Source organism: Augochlora pura, chromosome 5 (assembly GCF_028453695.1).
Source record: "Augochlora pura isolate Apur16 chromosome 5, APUR_v2.2.1, whole genome shotgun sequence".
Lineage (NCBI taxonomy): Eukaryota > Metazoa > Arthropoda > Insecta > Hymenoptera > Halictidae > Augochlora > Augochlora pura.
Genome location: NC_135776.1, coordinates 9,696,378 through 9,717,096, shown reverse-complemented (window position 1 = coordinate 9,717,096; position 20,719 = coordinate 9,696,378). Strand labels below are relative to the sequence as shown.

Sequence of the window (20,719 nt, the reverse complement as noted above, 5' to 3'; positions counted from 1 at the left end):
AACCTTGTTAGATAATTTCAACTCTTTGTACCCGCATTTTAACATTCAAAATTCAAAATTGTCTTTTAAGAACATTGTCTCTTCTCAAAATGATTAAATTATTAAACTGCGGATCTTTATGCAAAATAAAAACTATAATAATACTTTTCTTAGAAACGCGTAAAATTCACAGACTACTTATCTTAATTAATATATACAGAAAATACACATAAAATTGCGTAAAATATAATTTTATAAAATCGAGACATACTCGCATTTCAAAATTCGAACTTCCAAATTGTTTTTTCAAGAACTGTCTCTTCTCAGAATTATTAAATTATTAGACTTAATACAAATTGTTCGCGTTAATTGTAATAATACTTTTCTCAGAAACGCGTAAAATTCGTAGACTACTTATCTTAATTTATATATACATAAAATTGCATAAAATCGAGGCATCAGCAATTTCCCTGTGAACAACAATTCATCCTTGTTCGCAACACATGTACATATTCCTAAAAACGAGCAACAAAATCGCCACGCAACAACGTCGAGCAATTTACCTTCGTGTCACGCAGCATGGGTCCAACAGCGTCCAGATCCTCTTGAAAAATCCTTTCGTCGATCTCACTGTATACTTATCGATCAAAGTCAGACCCGTCTGCGGCGAGCGCGAAACGCAAGCGGATGCAGTTCCTGTCACAGAAAAATCGACATCCGGAGCACTTTGTAGCCGGCTCTAAACACGAGGAGCGTTGGATCACGATGATCTCGTCATGTCGTCGGATCGATCGCCGCGGATCCAGTGATCTTCGCGCGTAGATCGAGGGTAAACACACGCGACACGTTCGTTCGTATAACAAGAGTTGACAGCCGGATTTAATCGACCGCGAGAGAACGGAAACGCGAGGAAAGGGTTGACCGGTGGTTCGGCGGCTGTTTTTCCAAATGCGCGTGAAAAGAAACTGCACGAACGATGGGATCACAATGAAAACTCGTCGACGAGACCGCGGGACACAGAGTCAGTCAGTCACGGCTCGGCAGTCGGAGTACACTGCAAGCCGAACCTCGCCGCCACGCGACTCCGAACTCGAAAGCGGAGCCGCGCAAGATGGTCGACGCCGTCGCGGCTCTTTCATTGGCCGCTCTCAGGTACGCCGGCACTGTTATCGCCTGGCGAAATGCGCCCCACGAAATCGCTGATAACAATACCTACCTGCGGGTCTTTTGTTTAGTACTGCGTGAAACGTCCTGCCTGTGTTTACTCGGCTACGTCGCTACGGCACCGGATAGATAACGGAACCCGAATAAATTACTCTGGAAATTTGTTGAGCACTGTGCGGACGAAATTTGGACGCCAACATTCTTCGCGGAGATGACGATAAAATTAACGGGTGAGTGGAGTGCGTGACGATAGCATCGTTCACGCGTGACACGTTATCCGAATTCTGTTAGGCTGTAAAGTTCAAAATATTAAATACAAGAGTTCCGCAATGTAGACATTTGGTTTGCGTTTTATATTTTAAAATTTCAGATGTATAGAAAATTATAATTAATTCTTTTCGGTTGAACTGATTTTAAGTGGAAGTCTGAAATAGTTTTTCTAGCTTATGGTATTTCAATTTTACGCTACAAAATCCATTTTATACATAAATGTATATTATGTAGAAATATATAAATCTTGTAGCTAGTATCAACAATTTCAGTCGAAATAATTCTTCTAAAACTAAACTTTGTTGCTATAGATATGATTTTGGAAAGGCGTAGTTAAAGCGTGCCAGCTTCGCATTTAGCGTTCTTTTAGTTGTTGGAAACCAGATCTAGGAGCAATTTCGCTTATGATGGTATAACCATGATCTGGTTCGTGTTAGTTCCTTGATTAGAAACAGTGGTAGCATGTGCTCAAACTGCTTCAATTAGTTCGCGTTTTACAGAATTTGCAGTCATTTCTTTTCAAGTAGAAATACACCTACCATATGTGTATCCACATCTGTATATCTATACATATACATATTTATTTTTTATATATATGTATATTATATTATATATAATTTGTATGTATTATTTATAATGTAAAACTTACATTTATTTATACATATGCTATATACATCATATTATATGTATTATTTATATATCTATGGTAGATATAATCTATAGGAAATTTTGAAAACTCAGAAATAGTTTGTACTAAAATAGCATAGTTTAAGGAATGCTTTAAAACGATTATACCGAATCTCTTATCAACCCTTTCCGGAGTTGTCAAGGTTTTTTTACAAGCAACCCTACAATTTCTTTTCTTCCAATTCCAATCGAGCCACTAGCAACAGAAAAAATTAATTTAATCGCGTTACGTAGTTCATTCCCCATATTAAGAAAATATGCAAAATATATGCCCACGAAAAATAAAAAAGATAGAGTATAATTTTTTTGTATATTTTTAAAATCTTTCGCAGACAACTTTCTGTCTACGTCCCACAATTTCGCTTACTTTCTATAAACATACCTTTGCCTTATCATCCAGCGGCACTTAACCCTTTGCAGTCGAAGCCATTTCAACTTGAGATTCAAAATATTTTCCAAACTTACAGCTTTTTCATTTTACATAACCTGGTGCGTTTTACACATCATAGAATTAAATTTTGCGTTTCGTGCAACAGTTGATACCTCTTAAAAATTTTTTGAACGTAAGTATGCTTGACAAAAATTATTTTGATCATTTTCAGCGGCGTTTCAGAGCAGCCACTCAACCCCAAAGGGTTAATATTAAAATACATTGCACAACGTGACAAAACTTCTACAACAAAGTATAGCGATCGTTCAGGAATTAACCCTCCGCAGTCGAAGCTACTTTAATACGAAATACAAAATATATTTTCTGATCTACCGTATTTCCATTTTACATAATTTATTACAATTTGTATGTATAAAATTGAGTCTATTGGAAACTACAGTGCTTGCAGTATTAACAATTTTTAAGCCTGATGCTGTTAGAATTACTTCGAAGAACAGTAAAGTCATTTTCGATGGCGCCTCGGTGTCACCGTTCGAGTGCAAAAGGTTAAAATTCACTTAACCGTCGATGCTGTGATTGAGAGTTACATTTTCGTCGAGGGGTAATTAACGGTCGCGCGAACGAAGGTGTTCCCGCGGCACCGAACCCTGGAAGGAATGCAGCAGCTAACTGCAAATTTCCGGTAGTCTACATTCTGAACGAAATGGACACACATGCAGGCGTCTGAAGAAATTCTATCGGCCAGATTCTATGTACATGCTAGGTCGCTTAGAACCTCTTTCATTTCCGATTCCGTTTCGTTCCCTTCGTTTGCTGCGCCTTCCCCGAGGCCGCTATCGCGCCCATACGCGAGTCCCTGTAAGGTCGATTCAACCCTTCCTGTCCCCTTTTAACAAATCGCGATGCCGTTCAAGCGAGTTTATGCAAATTTTCCTGGCAAAACGAGGAAACGGCTAATCTTGATCTGTGGAAGGGTTGTTTTTGTTTTCCGAAAGATAAACTTGATTTGCAACAGAGAGGTTAAAAAATACATGTAAAATGTACGGTTAATAATTACAATCTCTGTTCGAAACTACAGATGAAATAATTTGTTACGAATAATTGTTATTGGTATGAAACGTTGGAGTAAAAAGAATTTATACGTATAATAGATAATAATAATATAAAATATAAAATATAAATATAGTAGATATAATAGACAAACTTTTATTTGAGACGATTCGAGTATTACCTAAATGTAAGTTATATTAACATAGTAAATAAATAACGAGTAAATACAGATTAAGGATAAAACAGAGTAATAAGTGAAAACGTATTTATCAGTTTCAGTTCTTCTTTTGCCTTCTACTGCATCTAGAATTGATTTTTCAAAGCTATAAATATATAGATACATAAACAACAATTATTTGAATAAATATTGATAATTGTATTTGTTTTATTACAACACCTAATGTCATAATTTTCCTTGCGCTGCTTCTTCCAAATGTGAATGCTATACGCAAGGCATGATTAGGTTAGGGTAGATGCCCCAATTACCGTGAAGATAAGAAATAAGATTCATGTTACCAGTAGCGTGTAAAAATTTAGCATGTAATGCTACATGTATTCATGTAGCACTTTTATGCATATGAAGTTTACGTATGAAAGACACAACAATTTTTTAAATCGAAACTTTGTTATTATAAAAATACTCTATGAACATGATAGAACAATTTTAGCGGTTGCTCAAAGTGTAAAGGGTTATGAATATAGTATATCCTTTTAGTTTTGTCGAAGAACTGAAAAGTAAGTCGCTTGAACAGCTCCTCGGTTTTAATGTTATTGCAAAAAGAAACGCAACCGCGGCGAGCACTTTGTTCACAGTTAAACTCGCTCTGATCTTAACGTGGTACGCAATACAAATGACAGAAATTCCTGCGAATCAAGCCGCATACGCTTAAATACAGGGTTAAGTTCCAATCTAACACGCAACCGGAAACGCGAGCGCTTCGACCAAACAATACGTTCGCAAAATGGAGAGCGCAACAATGGAAAATAATAACGGCAAACAGGGCGTGCAATATACACTCACGCGAGGGAAACTTTGACCAGCATTTCTTTGACAGTCGGCATTGTGTCAACTTCCCTATAAATGCGTCAGAATTTCTCTACAAATTTTCCTTTCCACCATCGAATGCCACATTCAGTTCTTCTTTTGCCTTCCACTTCATCTAGAATTGATTTTTCAAAACTATAAATATATAGATACATAAAGAAAAATTATTTGAGCAAATATTGATAATTGTATTCGTTTTGTTAAAACTCCTAATATCCTAATTTCCTTTAAGTCAACTTTTGCCTCGCCGAAACTTTTATTAAATATTATAAATTCTATTTAACGTGCTAAAAATATATTTCGATTTTTCTAACATTTTTAAACATATTTATTTGCACAATCAGAATCAGCAAATTAGTAATGTTTTTAATAAAATGAAACAAACTGTTTCTGATCACATCTTATACATGAACGTGTACATTATCGTGTATGTATGTATATTTGTATATGTATGTATATGTATGTATATTTCATGCACGCTTTTTCAATTGTATTGAATGAAAATGTGGATAGGTTCGATTAATAAAATTCAAATATCTTCAATGATTCTTTGCAATAATTGCCTTGGTATTTTTACGAAGAGAATGACTAGTTAAATCGACTGGTATAATAAAAAATAGAATAAAATTGATCATCATGTGACCTCAATATGTTTACATAGGACAATCTTATTTACCCTTTGCACTCGGTGCCATCAACTTCAAATTTAATAGTATAATCATATATAAATCTTGTATAACAAAGTGCATTCTATGCATATTAAATTGAGTTTCAGAAGTCATACAACAGTTTTTTTAAATTTAAGTCTTCAGTGACGTGTATAAAAATAATTCTAGAACGTGGTACAACAATTTTAATGGCGCCGCTCGAGTGCAAAGGGTTAATATCAGATCACGAGTCCTCTAAAACCATTCCATGTAAAACATTTTTAAGAATCATCGCTCTGAATATTATATTACATAATACGTTTTATTTCCGATTAACCAAGAAATTAATTATTGAAATACATATTATACATATTTATATTATATATAAAGAATATACATATATGTACATTATAAATGCTTCTTATACTATACAAATTCTGTGAATTTGTTCTATATATTTTAATGTATTTCAACATAATGCGATTTAATTTTCATGCATTATTATGTACATCATTTTGCATATAATTCCTATACAATATTACTTTCTATTGTTATCTTATCACTATATTAATTCTCAGACGAAACCAGAATCTTAGCAAACGTATATAGTAAAGATTCAACACAACTGGAACCTTTTTATACAGGTGTATATTTAACTATTAAAGTGATAAATATTACAATAAATATCACGATTAAATGGACATAATCGTATAAACTACAAAATCATCTATAATCTCGACAAAGTCCAAAACTTGCCAGACTATGTAATAATTAATTAATCATAACACGAAGATACACAATGTGATTGCGTAGAAATGAATCTTTTTTGAATAGAAATTTTTATTCTGACTGTGTTTTGTCATTATTCTGCATTTCGCACCGAATTAAAATGGCCGAGGGGCGAGTAAAAACTAATTAATTGTGGAGATTCGAAGAAATCAATTATCGAAACGAATTTGTCTCGCTATTACATTGAATAATCAACGTTCTACTATGCTAAAAATGTAATAGTTATATAAAACAATATAGAACAATGTGGAACAATAATAGAACAATATAGAACAATATAAAACGATATAGAACAATCTAGGACAATATAGAACGATATAGAACAATATAGAACAGTATACATACATATGTTTCGCGTTCATGTGGTCTCTCGTAACCCAAGCAGCGGAAGCAGCGAAAATTAAAAATAAATTCAGCCTTATCATTTCGATAGTGTTGCAACTTTTAGTGTTAAGCATAAACCAATGTATACCGTGTATTAAACAGAACAATTTCGTTGTCATGTAGGAGAATCTCCAGTGGCATGATCTCTTTCCTTCGACACCCCGTGCAGACCGTTAATACGTTCAAATGTGCAACCGCAGCAATTTTTCTTGAAAAGTCGCGCAGCGGTTTTCAATCACGGCGATTTTAATCAATCGCGATGAAACGCAATTCTCGGGATCCTTTAAAAATCATCTCTCGCATTACACGAGCCTAAACACAAAAGGATACACGTGTTCCCTTTCGTCCGTCAGCGGCCGTCGATGCGCATTTTCTGCAATTTGCTCGGCGTTGCCGAAGAAACATGTTTCTTTTATGCGGTCCGGTAACAAAGGCTACGCCACACAAAGGTAGGCAGGTACATGCAACCTCAAAGCACCGTGAAAACGGATCGCGCGTTTCTCAGTGTTGCGTGTACGCCAAACTCTCGTGTCCTATCGAACTCATCCGATTTTTTAGCCACCGCGAAACATATCGCAATATTCTTGCCTTTCTGTTCGACATAGAGTCGGTCACTCGAATATTCGGACATGTTTTACCGCGAAACAAATTTTACACTTTCACGACCGCGTTGAAAACCTCGAATTTCATAGAATTATACTATTTTATTCAATTAAATGGAAGTTGATTAAATATTATAATAACTTATTAAACCTTTGCGCTCGGAGCCATTTTAAGTATAAGTCCAATATTGTTTCCATTCTATATGTCTTAGTATATTTTTTGCATATGAAATTGAGTCTTGTAACTCACAAAATAGTTATACTTTGAACAGTGTTTTAAATGAGGAGGATATTAATAATATGAAAATTATTTTGGATGTGACACTAAGGGCTTTAATAGCGCCAAGGACTTTAATAACGTCAATAATATTTTCGGAAGTGATATGACAATTTTTAGTGGTGCCTAAGGATTGGAAAGGGAGTGCAAAGGGATAAATTACTTCGTCAATATTCGCACACCGTGGAAATTATAATAAATAGTAGTACACGCGTTAGCGAATACTAAAATGAGTCATGCGATTTATACAATTTATAGTTTCTTTATATTACTATACAATATAACATATTACATAATATTATGTAATACCATATTATTTATATAATATATTACCTATTCCTTATATTATAGATACATTTCTTATTATGCACACACTCTCTGAATTTGTTCCATATATTTTAATATAGTTCAACATACAGCAATTTAATTGTCATGCATTATTATGTACACCAATATACATATAATTCCTATATGATATTATTCTCTACTGTTATCTTATCGTTGCATTAATTCTCAAAAGAAACCATAATCTTCAACTGTATATGTAAAGGCATCTTTCGAACTAGCATAATGCAGAAAACGTTAATTAAATAGTAGACATATCAAGTAGAGATTCGACAAAACTGGAACCTTTTTATACAGGTGTCCTTTTAATTATTGAAGTGATAAATATTATAATAAATATCACGATTAAATGGACATAATTACATAAGCTACAAAATCATCTATAATCTCAACAAAGACCAAAGCTTTAATTAACAGTTATAATATTTTTTAAGCAATAATTAATTATTCATAACGCGAAGATACGATTCTTTGAATAAAAATTTTTATTCCGACTGTGTTTTGTTATATCATTCTGCATTTCGCGCCGAATTAAAATGTCCAAAAGGCGCGTACAAACAAATTAATTGTGAAGAATCGAGTAATAGGTTCCGAAGGTGGTTTTGTACCGTTATAAATGGAAATTATCATTCCATATGCCTATAAATATTATCGCGGCGATGCTCAAACTGGTTTTAGTTATTTCGTGCGAGACACAAAACACACTCGTGGTCCAGCACAGCTGCACGATTAACCGGTTTCTCTGATTAAAAGCGACACAGTCTACGGATTGCTCCAATGATTCTTGCCGTTTCTGCCTTGATGACATACGTTTGTAGCGGCAACAAGTACGAAAGCAACGTAGCCTATTTTTAATACACAGAGAATGTTCATGTGTGAGTGAATAAGAAGCTTTGCGTTAACTTTCATTATGTGATCGCATTGTCTAACACTAATCTCGCGTTTCCCTAATCAAAAGACGATTTTAACCCATTACCTGACGCAATTCAGAAATAAATAAAATTGTAACAATAATATATTGTAATACATAGCGTACAGTAATATAATATATAATGTATAATAATATAATATAACAACTAAAAATATAATCCTATTGTGTTAATAGAATAACATTACGTGAAATCATAAGTGATGAAAGGATAATATTAATCATAAATAATCCGAAATTTCAAATAATAAAAAATTTAGTGTAAAAGTAGTCGTTAATTACCGATTGATTCCATACGATGTTTAAATTATATTACTTGGAAAAGTATTTGTTACATTTTTGAACGAGTACAATTGTTTTCGTATACGATGAGGTATTAAAGAGTTCGGGCTGTAAGAAACCCAAAAAATCGGAACTGCACAGTGACAGATTAAGTTATACTGAGGCCCCAGGCGCAATGGAAAATTGGACTGTTAATATGCTATTAATGCTATTAATACCAAAAAATTAAACTTACAAAATTGTATTTGTAGTATTGAATAATAAATTTAAATAACAGCTACTCTGGAATCTAGCTATGAAAACTTATTGACAATTTCTTACTCGTAGCCTAAGATATTAACGTAATTTTCAACGTATAACAGAGCCAAATCACTTAAAACGAAACTCGCATTACAAATTGTAATAACTATTTCCTAAATTGTTTTCATGTCAAAGAATGTGGATATAAATCCATTCAGTATAAATTCAATAATGTAGGAAAATAATTAAATTCAGTGTTTTAGAAAATGAGTAATTTATTTATGTTCCTACCTTTTCCATCTTTTTAACGTAAATCTAAAAAAAAACATCAACTACACGTTTTGTCAATTTCGATTCTTTTTCCAGGAAACCCAGACATACGCCTCATGTTCCTTGGGGTTAATACGTCAGTGGACACTACATAGACACTATACAATCAAAGACTGTTTGTAAACAGTGCTCATTTTTTACCAGAAAAACCATAAAGAAGAATTTGCAAGGCTTCGCACGCGAGAATAATAGAGAATACTAAACATATAATGTTTACATGTATCGCGTAGCTTTTATAATTATATTTCATACAAATCCAACAGCAGAAATTTTATTTATTATCACTACGTTATAGTTGTCATTCATTAGCATTCAAAATATCGAAAGATTGATAGAACAAAAATTGTAGTAATTATAGCAGTAATTATTCTCCTTACCCAACGTATTGAATGACTTAAATTTGTTTTATCCATTAGAAGTACCTGAGGCTATAAATTTTGGCAAAATGAGGAAGTGAAAGTCTAACATGTGTTTCTCAGCTTTACGTTGTATAATTCACGTTTTAGAGTACGTCCGGCGTGTTTTATAATGGCCAATTGTGTAAAAATGGTAATCTCATGAAACAAGCTTGACCTGAACTTTTTAACTTCGCGTTGCCTCTTTTAGTTCCAATAGAGCACATAGACGAAACAAAAAGTACATTTTCATTGTACAGTATGAATAAATAAAAAATATATATATTTAGAATTACAGGACCACCACGTGGGGCGCCACCATCTAATGACACAGTTTTTAAATAGAATGCGAATGGAGCATGAATGCGTCATTGATGATACCATAAATGCACGCGTGTGAGAGCACGAGTGATCAGCTGTAGTTTTTATAACTTCATACTTGTGCAATAATTTCTAATCACGTTAATTTATTAAATTGTGTACTAGAAACCAGCGTTTTACGTTATTTAACGTATAATTGTTTTACTTCACTATGGTAAGTGAGAATTTAACTTTTCGAAATAGAGGTTATATCAAGACGAATATCTCGGACACCAAAAAAGGAATATCAAGGATTTCCAGGATCTAAAATAACTTTTACAGTAATTTTACTTGCTTAATACGATAATAGAAACAACGTGAAAACACTTTTCCCTCGAATTTTCTAACTCTTGTGTTTGTAAAACCTACATTTTATTATCGTAGCAAGATCCAAATGAAGATACACAGTGGAATGACATTCTTAGGAGTAAAGGAATTATTCCTGAAAAAGAAAAAGAAATAACGGAGGATCAAATATTGGATATTGTAGAAAATACTATAAACGAAAAAACTGGACGAAGTACCTAAATATTATGTTACTAGACTTCTATGCTATATATTTTATTCAGATTCTCCTAATGTCTTTAGTCATTTTTTAGCAACCGATGATCTAGAAAATAAAACAATAGATGAGCTAGACGAACTGGAAGATGAAGAAGACGAGAGGGTTCTATTGGAATATCGTCGGAAAAGAATAGCTGAAATGAAAGAGTTGGCTGATAAAGCCAAATATGGTGGAGTTAAAGAAATATCGGGGCAAGATTATGTTCAAGAAGTAAATAATGCTGGAGAAGATATTTGGGTAGTTCTTCATTTGTATAAGAATGGGTATGATCATTTACTTGACTAAAAGAAAAATTTGTTGAAAGATTATATATTACTATAGTTATTATTTCTAGCATTCCACTCTGTACATTAATAAATCAGTACTTGGATAGCCTAGCAAGGAAATTCCCAGCAACAAAATTTTTAAAAAGTATTTCGACCACGTGTATTCCTAACTGGCCGGATAGTAACCTTCCAACAATTTTTATATACCACAGTGGAAATATGAAGAAACAAATCATTGGACCAATAGAATTTAGGGGGATGAAACTAACAGAAGAAGGTATCTATAATAATGATTGGAAGAATTTCTTTTTTAAATAAGAGATGTACTTGTAAATAATAATACTATTAACATAAATTATGTTAGAGCTGGAATGGATGTTGGGTGAAGCAGGTGCTGTAACAACAAAAATTACTGGAGATCCAAAGCCAAAAGTCAGAGACGTACTATTTTCTACATTAAGGCTTCAAAATAATGATGGTTCTGACAATAACGATTGGTAACTGTATTTATGTTACTCAATTACATAAGCCAAATCAACGTTTAGCTATTATAAGGTGCAAAGCACTTAATTTATTCGATCACTGTTATCACACATACATCATTTTTTGTTATTACAAAAATTTTATTACACGTAATATTATCCAAATAAAGTATTTTATTATCGCAATACTCGTTTCCACTTTATAACTTCGGCCCCATCATAAATTTGTATTTAGTTTGTACACCTAAACAATATTATATTTCGGTATCAGTACATATACACGTTTAGTGCACACATACCTATAATTTTATTCTGGCTTGAATTCATGTCCAGTTTATTCATGTAGCAAAATTTTTGGATTCAAACTAAACGATTTAAAAATTATTCGATTCAAAAGTAGTAATTGCTATATAAGGTTACAAAATATTCAACTCGAATGAACGATCTATATGTTTTTCGTCGAGTCCGTGAGGTGCTTCTCGAACTTTTCAGGACTGTTTACGTTTCACTCTTCAAGGGCGTATCGTGTTTCTTTTGTATCTAAAAGATAACCACCGAGTTCCTGATTTAGTATAATGCCCTAGTACGTAGTGCGGCAGTTCGCTTTCGATCGTCCATCGTGTTGGCCGGTTTCAGTTCCGATGATGTATACATTGACGAGTGATCGAGAATTTAAACTTGGAAGTTTACATTTTTCTGTTATATTATTACGCTATTAATACACCAGCTTACTGTTAAAATTGAAGTGATAATCAAGCACAGCCGCAATTTCCGGTGAAAGAAAGTATCACTTCAGAGAAGATAAGTAAGTTTAAGTTACAAACATTAATACGTATGTCAGATTCAGAACGACATAATTTTACTGTGTGACTAATTACATAAATCGATTACAGTGATGATTTATAAAAAGTGAAATAGTGTTTCTTTTAATCTTGTATTTTACAGTTGTCAATTATAATTAAAGAATATATAATGTAATACAGAATTCGAGGATGATATAAAAATACTAAAGATACGGAATAGGATAATTGCGAACGCGTGTTATTACAATTCTCTTGACTACAGAAAGTAAAAATACAAGAAACGATTATCTAAATTCGGTTGTACTGTCTATAGAAAACAGTGAAGTGCAATATAAACTTGTAAACAAAATGTTTACTCGTAGAATTCCCAATATATTGAAAAGCAATCCAAAGAAATACAGAAATGGTGAAGAGCTTTCGAATGAAATAGTTTTGACTAATATAGAAAAGACTGTACAGGGAGTGTATAAACCAATAGAAGAATTGAATAATTTATATTCTGAGAAACCATGCTTAATAAATAATAACAATTGTAGAAAATTAACTCGTCAAAGGAAACAACAATATGATTTTATAGATACAATACAGAAATCGTCGAATATTTGTGTCTTTGTTGATGACGAAACAGACACAAAGAACTACGAAGAAAGAAAGGGCATAAAACGTGGCAGAAGAAAACAGAAAAGCGAAAATAAAGTGCCTGCCTTTGAAACCAAGAAACAGGAAGAAAATTCATTGACATCTGATGATAAATCTGTAGAATTTATGACCGAGCATAATGTTACTCCTTATCTAAACCAGACTGAATTCATGGATTTGGAAGGTTCCATCGATTTTTCAAGCAATGAGATATTTAGTAACTTTAATTATGAATTGTATTCTAGTAGTACTATATACGACAGTGAAATTTGTGAAAAACAATACGATATGAATAGCAACGAAATAGACATAGATAAAACAACAGAATATTCAATATTGTCGGAACATTCAAACAAGGACTTGCCATACTATGATAAGAAATCAAACTGTTCGTCAAGTCTTTGTTGTAGTTACTGCAATGAAAATAATGTTTCAGGAATAGAAGAAAGAAATACGATGAATGAAATTGTGTCAGAAAATGCTGTTATCAATGATAGCAAAACAAATTATCAAGTCAAACTTGATTGTTCCTATTTACCTGCTTTTGAGACTGATATAACTAATAAATTTATAAACAAAGAATATAATAAAGAGTATGTTTCACCAATATCAAATATTTCTGAAGACTGTAATTTAAAAAACAGTACAAATTTGATGAATGAAAAATACAATGAAGATAGTTCAAATTTTTTAAATGAAGAACACTATGAAAATACTTCAAATTTTCTAAATGTAGAACACAATGAAAATAGTACAAATTTTCTAAATGAAGAACACAATGAAAATAGTTTAAATTTTCTAAATGAAGAGCACAATGAAAATAGTACAAATTTTCTAAATGAAGAACACAATGAAAGTAGTTTAAATTTTCTAAATGAAGTACACAATGAAAATAGTACAAATTTTCTAAATGAAGAACACAATGAAAATAGTACAAATTTGCTAACTTCAAACACACTTGAAAATTTCTTAAAAAATATGGATTCATTATCTTCGGAATCAACTATTTCTTGTATTACTGAAGATATTGAAGAGGAGATTTTAAGGCAGCAAACTACAGAACTAGATGGACAATATAATAAGTTCAATGACATCCATGATGAGTTCTTTCACTCATTTGATTTGTCCATAAATTTACTGAAGACTGACAAAGAGGATATATTAAAAACTGAAGTATGCACAGAAGACGATTGTATCTCATTATTTGTAAATAATGAAGAGTAAGTAAATTATATACAGTGTAACCACATGATATGAAAAGTACATCTTGGAAATATAATATATAGTACAAGTTTCTTCTGTATAGCATTTTTAATGTAAAATCATAGTAAAAATAGAATTAGTCATAAACAGAGATAATAGTTACCACTTAAATGTTATTAATTTTCATGTATTCACATTTATATTTAATACATTTAATTTTAAGTAGTTTATTTTTACACAAGGTGTAGTTTCAAGGCTTTGTAAAATGATTTTATAGATTTCAATGTTCACGATGTTCATTAACGTTTTCCTCGGCACGCACAATGGCAATGCATAAAGCTGGTGCACACGGAGGTAATATCAGATTTTCGTTGTAATTAGAATTGTACTATTTGTTAACAAATTTCTTTTCAGGTATGTACATAATACTTTGCGATGGTTGTGGTAGGCTGTTCAATCGGAAATATCATTTCAATAGGCATTTCAATCTTTGCGGTCGCTTCAAAGGCCCTTACAAATGCGACATATGCTTGAGGATTTATAAGTAATAAAAAATGATATTGTTGTTCTACTGCATCCTTTAAAAATTTCAAAAATATATCAATGTTATCGTTCTGTTTTGTTTCAGACACAGGTCCTCCTTAGTTCAACATTTAAAAACCATTCACAAAATTCAATACAAACCTTATACGACAGTATACACGTGTAGCATATGTAATAAACGATATAGCAAGTTAGGTGCTTTCGAGAATCATGTAGAACGGCATGAGAAAACTAGTTAGTAAGGTCAGTTCAATGAAGGAATCAGTTTATTTGGTATTATATGTTTGGTTTGATAGAAAATTTTAATAATAATTTTCCCTGTTTGTAGAGGACACCTAAACCAAAGACTAAAAGAGCTTAACAAAGACATTAGTGAATAAGTAATACCAAAGTATTAATAGAATATAGAAAGCTCTAATTATATTAGTATAATCAGTTTCGTTACTTTTTTCAGATATATAATTTGTTATCTTCACTATGTATAGAGTACATAGACTAGCATATAAGAAGCAATTTTAATTCGTTAATTTTTTTATACTTTGTTTACTATTATATTTTTATTATTATGATTATTCATTTTCTGTTCTTTTATATAACTTGACGTGTAAACAGTATGAATCTGGCGGCTAAGATATCTGTTATGTTGATAGATATAACGAAATCTGTTAAGCGGTCTTTACTGTACGAGTATTTTTTATTTTTTGACATTTTTTAATTAACCGACTATGCAGTATTTTGTATAAGCGTTTTTCGAGTGTATTTACTTATTTTTCAATATTATTTAGAGATTTAAAAAAAAAATAGCGACAATATCGAGCTTTCTACGCAACCGCGTATCAAAAAGATGTTACCATGACTTCTACGATTCCATTGCAACAAAAAAGCGAAAAAGATTCTTATTAAAAACATATTGATAATTTAAAAAAAGGCGATATTTTGATATTAATTATTTTATTACAACTTACACGCTAATTCAAATTAAAATAACATAAAGTTAAAGTTCTAAAAATAAATAAAACACAAGGGTACTTTAACGTTGTCAAATTATAAACGAATAAACCAATACTTCTAATCAATAAATAATGTATTTATGTATTTTTTAAGATTCGATAGACAACTGTTCCCGATAAAATTCCTTATTTTGTTAAATAATTTTAGAAAATCCTAAGAATCCTATTGATTTAAGTAATATCAAAATATTTCTCTTCTAACTGCAAAGATTTCTTTGTATATTTATTACATGTGCAATACAAACTTTATGTATTGAAGCATACATTGCGTAAAGGGTATTTGGGCATCTCCATTACCATCTCGCACTATAAAAGCGTTACCATGTTTAACGTCGACGGAATTCGAAAAACGAGTATCAGGTCAGTGCCTATGGTCCATATCATAGCCGCAAACGTTCAATTGTGTCACCACAAACTGCGTAGTTTCATGCTCCATAAGTTTAATCTGGTATCGTAGACGAAACTGTATTTGTAATTTTTGTATCAGCGTGTCTATTTTCTTGTCCGATTAAAATGTTTGCCCAATTTAAATCCCTCGCGGGTTTTCGTCGTTGTTAAGCCACTAATGTATTATTTATTCATGAGAGGTGCGAAGAGTTACGTCCCCAGGAGTCTTGAGAAATTTACGTGATCAGTAAACGAATTACAGGTATTACCTTCGAATCGCGGGATGTAACGGAGCACTTATTTTGTTTCCAATGAAATGTATATTTGTTGTATACTTTTAAAATGGTATTATGTAATATTATGTAATATTTAAAGAAGTGCATAATGAGTATAGTACTAATTGTTTTTTAACAAACGAGAGTGTTGATACAAATTCCTCGAGAACCACAAATGTTATTCCGAGAAGAGACAATGGAAAATTTGTCTGAATTTATTTATTTCGATTCATTTTATTGGTTTACTGTATTTTAATATTGCTTGGAATTGGGCTGCTGTTAGGATAGACACTTTTTAATAAAAGGCATTGATAATTTAACCTTTTTCATAAAGAAGCAAACGAAATTAAATTGTTTATATAATATGATATTTTTTCATTATTGCATTGACGATTTGCTCAAGTTTTCGAGTTAAACCTCTATGGAGTGATTTATAGTGAACAGAATAATTCTAAGAGAAACAGAAATTCTTCAAATGAAAATGATCAATATTACTTCGAAAATACTTAGAACTTTTGTTTATTACATAAGAAGTCTATAAACTATAGTCAAAAGTTTAATTTGAACGTTCTACTACTTTGAAAAATTAAAATAAGTAGTGTAGTAATTTTAAATATCATATAATTTCCTTTTTTTATTGGAAACTATTATATGTACATTTTTCTTCTTCTTATTATTTGTATATATTTATCAATAATTTGAGTAGGAAGGGTTAGTATATTTAATAACTCGAATGCAGATGTAATATAGACTTTTTTCTTTCGTCTGAAATGTTAGTATTGGAAAAAACGTGTTTATCATTTTTAGCAGGGACATCTACCTGTGCGATCTACTACCACTTCGTCAACTGTACCTACTTTACTACTTGGAATATTTCTCGAGATGTAGAGACCTAATCTCTAATGAAATAAATGTGGCATGACACATGTAGTACAATTTCTTTTCCATTTTTATTAATTTTTAATACAATCACATCAAGTAAGTAATATTTTTTTAAAAATCAATTGAAATAGGTTTACTAAATAATTTTAAGATAACGTAACTAGAGATTTTATGATTTTATTAAATTGTATTCGTGAAATACACTTGAAAAACAATGGATTATTACTTAAAACAATACGACTTAACAAAACAATTTTATCGCTGAAAAGTTTGTAGATTGGTAGGATTATTTATGAACTGTAACTTATATTGTTATCGTACGATATTTATTGCCAAATTATTTCATGATTATTTGTATATTGGCAGTGTTACATTTAATCATTTAGAAAATCTAATATTTTCATATAATAATTTTAAAACATAATTTACTTATAACATCCAGTCGAAATAATTAAAAAAGAAACGTATAAAGTTAATAAAGTTCATAAACAATTTCGTAACTATATTTAGGTGATTGCAGTTAAGAAAATATCCGTAGATTTTTGCGCGTTCGAGAAAATAAATAAACACAGCTTGAAAAAAAATAATTTCAATTACAAATATACAAAACCAATTACAATTTGATCAATATAATATTAATAATACTTAACAATAATATACCGCGAGTGACAATTTTGAAAAATTAAACTGTAGGATTAAAAATAAAGAAATAATTAAACTGTAGGATTTTACGTATTTATAAAACTATGTCGCGAAAATAAATTTTATAGACACCGAAAAATTGTGTAATTTATTATTAATACGAATATTAAAATATTAATATTCCAAACATTACTGATTAGAACTATAAAAAACAGTGTTTCCATTATATTCTGTAGTCACAGAATTAACCTCTCACGCTGTGATTTCTTTTACATTAACGTTGCATAATACTTTCTCATTAATATTGATATTAATATTATCCTTTGCGGTCGTATGTCTATTCTCAGCTGATAACAATAAATAAAATGTTTATTTACTTTCTTATTTTTATATAAAGGATAAAATATCTTCTTATGTTATATATATCTAAACTTTGTAAAAGAATTAACAAATTTTGTTTATATAATAATTATGCTTATTGTGTATTAATGTTTGTTCAATGAAAATTAATTTCTCTGCCATGACACCTATATATAAACTTAATACGACCGCAAAGGGTTGATATTATGAATTTATATATGAACATTGATATATTAATAAGTAGAAGGTAAAATATTGATTGAAGTAACTAGATAGTAGAAGTAAATAGTAAAACATTAGTTCTAAACAGTAACAGTAACTAAACAATTAAAAATTAGACTTTTTCCAAAACAAATTAAACAATAGAAGTAGACACTAAAATATTACTTAAAAATTTACTAAAAAATAGAAAACCGACCACGTTAACATCCAGATTTAAGAAACCGTGTTTGATGCCGCCTCTCGTACGACTTGCAGCGCAAGGGATAAATAATATTATTCGTAAAATATTAATAACAAACCGTAAAAGTAAGTAAACAATTAAAGAACAGAATATTTACTAAACTAACTAAATACTAAAAGTAAATATCAAAAGAAACTAAACAATTAAATAGTGGACTTTTCATAAAACAAACTAAACGGTGAAAGAAAATTTCGATAGTAAATATAATAATATAAAAATGAAATAGAATATTAAAATATCAGTAGTAACCAGTAAAAATAACTAAATAACTAAAAAATAGAGAACCGAGCACATAGCATCCAGATTTAATAGATCGCGTTCGATGCGGCCTCAGGCACGACATTGCAGCGCAAAGGGTGAATAATATCACTCGTGCATAATGACAGTCTGGCCAGCCACTGTTCGCACAACTTGTGAAGAGCGGTGCAAGGGTTGTTTACGTTTTAAATCACAAAGACGATAATATTTTCATAATGCGTTCTCTAGATGCGTCCCCGACCCCAAATTCGATAGTCACGTTCTCATCGCGTCTGGACGTTTCTCGATTGATAAAATACCGCGGACCGCGGCCGAGAGCAAAATATACGACACGGCACTCGGCGTCGGGACGCGTCGCGTCGGATCGTTCGTGTATCCCGAAGCGATGCTGGAATCCGCGGTGGTGAATGGTGGACGGTGGTGCGCACCATGGTCGCAACCCGTTTAAGGAAAAGGGATGACGTCGGTGGCGCCTCGTCCGGTCAAAATTGGAACGAAAGGTTGCGCTGGAACCGCGCAGATCGTCCTCAGTAGTTGCCCAGACGCTGTCACGGGCGTAGCTGGATGCTGGATTGTCTCTCTCTCTCGTGCGCGCGCGTGCCGCAGGGAGGTGCTTCCTTTTCTTCTTCCTCTTCCTCCTAACCTCGTCCTGCGTCGGTTCCATCGTCGGCGAGCAAGGTGGACGTGTCGCGGGTCCCTCGGTGCAGCGGACGTCGTCAGGATCCGCTCGTGCCGAACGGGGAAGAAGATAGGCTGCCGGAGAAAAGGGAGGCCGAGTACAAGGTTTTCCTGCCGGTTCGGGGGAGGTAGAGCGACTGCGAGAGAGAGAGAGAGCGAGAGAGACAGAGAGGAGAGAGAGAGACAGGAAGAAAGATCGAGCAGAAGGGTAGGAGGGAGAGAAAGAGAGAGAGAAGAGGGGGTGGGGGTGGATCGACGAGGAAAGATAAACGAAAGGGAGCAAGTGAGACAGAGACCGGTAGAATAAGAGTGATGATAAGAACGGAATAGACTAGTTAACGAGAGAGAGAGAAAGGGAGAGGGAGAGAGAGAGAGGGAGAGGGAGAGGAGTACGGATTGGGAGAAAGAAATTGCTCCGGCCGGGGTGGAGATGTGTTAAAGTGTGGTTCTGTGTATATATGGTGCAGTGCGGTGCTGTGCTCGAGAGAGAGAATGGCGTGGTCGGATTTCGCGTGCACCTCGCCGTGACGTGGAAAGGTAAGAATCATCTCCGTTTAGCTTTTCCTCGCCGATGCGGTCGTTACGCGCGGATATCGGCCTCTTCCTCCGCGACTTCCGCGTCTCGGAGTTGCTCAGAGTTACCCGGAGCCTCGGAGTCTCCGAGCCTCCCAGCATCTCCCAGCCCCACGACCACCCTCGGATCGAGTTTCTTACTCGATTGGCGGCGGTGTCCGCCGACGCCGGTAATTGGCTTCGATTCGAGCGATGATCCGTCTGCCGTCGCTCGGTCAGTCGCCGGGTGCCGCGTGCACTTCCGCTTCCGCTCCGCTCCACTCTGTTCAGCTCTGCTCAGAGAGCGACTCCGGGGCCTCTTGTGTCTGGCTTTTGCTCGACCGCGACTACTCTCGCCGTCACTAGTCCCTTTGCACCTCGGGTATGCTTTTTGTCAGGACCAGCGACACGTTGTCCCAGCCTAACCCTTTCGCCCTGATCGCGTGAACGCGCTAAACGCCGTGGTAGTCACCGATCTATTCACTTAGACGAGAGACTCGCGTTTCGCCAAGCGATGGAAGAAAATTGAGAAATCAATATTTTATT

At 33.2% G+C, this 20,719-nt stretch overlaps 3 protein-coding genes across 3 annotated transcripts in view; 2 read left to right on the top strand and 1 right to left on the bottom strand.

Moving 5' to 3' along the window:
- The window catches only part of Ec (ubiquitin specific peptidase echinus), a 128,415-nt gene extending 127,415 nt beyond the window's left edge, over nucleotides 1–1,000 (bottom strand). The window contains exon 1 of the mRNA XM_078180912.1: nucleotides 543–1,000. The gene's annotated coding sequence lies outside the window, so the exon portion shown is untranslated. The remainder of the gene's footprint in view (nucleotides 1–542) is intronic.
- Nucleotides 1,001–10,165: 9,165 nt separating this feature from the next.
- On the top strand, nucleotides 10,166–11,664 carry Viaf (viral IAP-associated factor). The gene is made up of 5 exons (XM_078181168.1): nucleotides 10,166–10,340; nucleotides 10,550–10,685; nucleotides 10,765–10,993; nucleotides 11,065–11,273; nucleotides 11,361–11,664. The coding sequence occupies exons 1-5, from the start codon at nucleotides 10,338–10,340 to the stop codon at nucleotides 11,495–11,497; spliced, it is 714 nt and encodes a 237-aa protein (XP_078037294.1). The 5' UTR covers nucleotides 10,166–10,337; the 3' UTR covers nucleotides 11,498–11,664.
- Nucleotides 11,665–11,753: 89 nt separating this feature from the next.
- On the top strand, nucleotides 11,754–16,399 carry LOC144470228 (uncharacterized). Its single transcript, XM_078181167.1, has 6 exons — nucleotides 11,754–12,283; nucleotides 12,424–14,140; nucleotides 14,401–14,477; nucleotides 14,538–14,667; nucleotides 14,752–14,909; nucleotides 14,995–16,399. The coding sequence occupies exons 2-5, from the start codon at nucleotides 12,630–12,632 to the stop codon at nucleotides 14,903–14,905; spliced, it is 1,872 nt and encodes a 623-aa protein (XP_078037293.1). The 5' UTR covers nucleotides 11,754–12,283; nucleotides 12,424–12,629; the 3' UTR covers nucleotides 14,906–14,909; nucleotides 14,995–16,399.
- The last annotated feature ends 4,320 nt before the right edge of the window (nucleotides 16,400–20,719 follow it).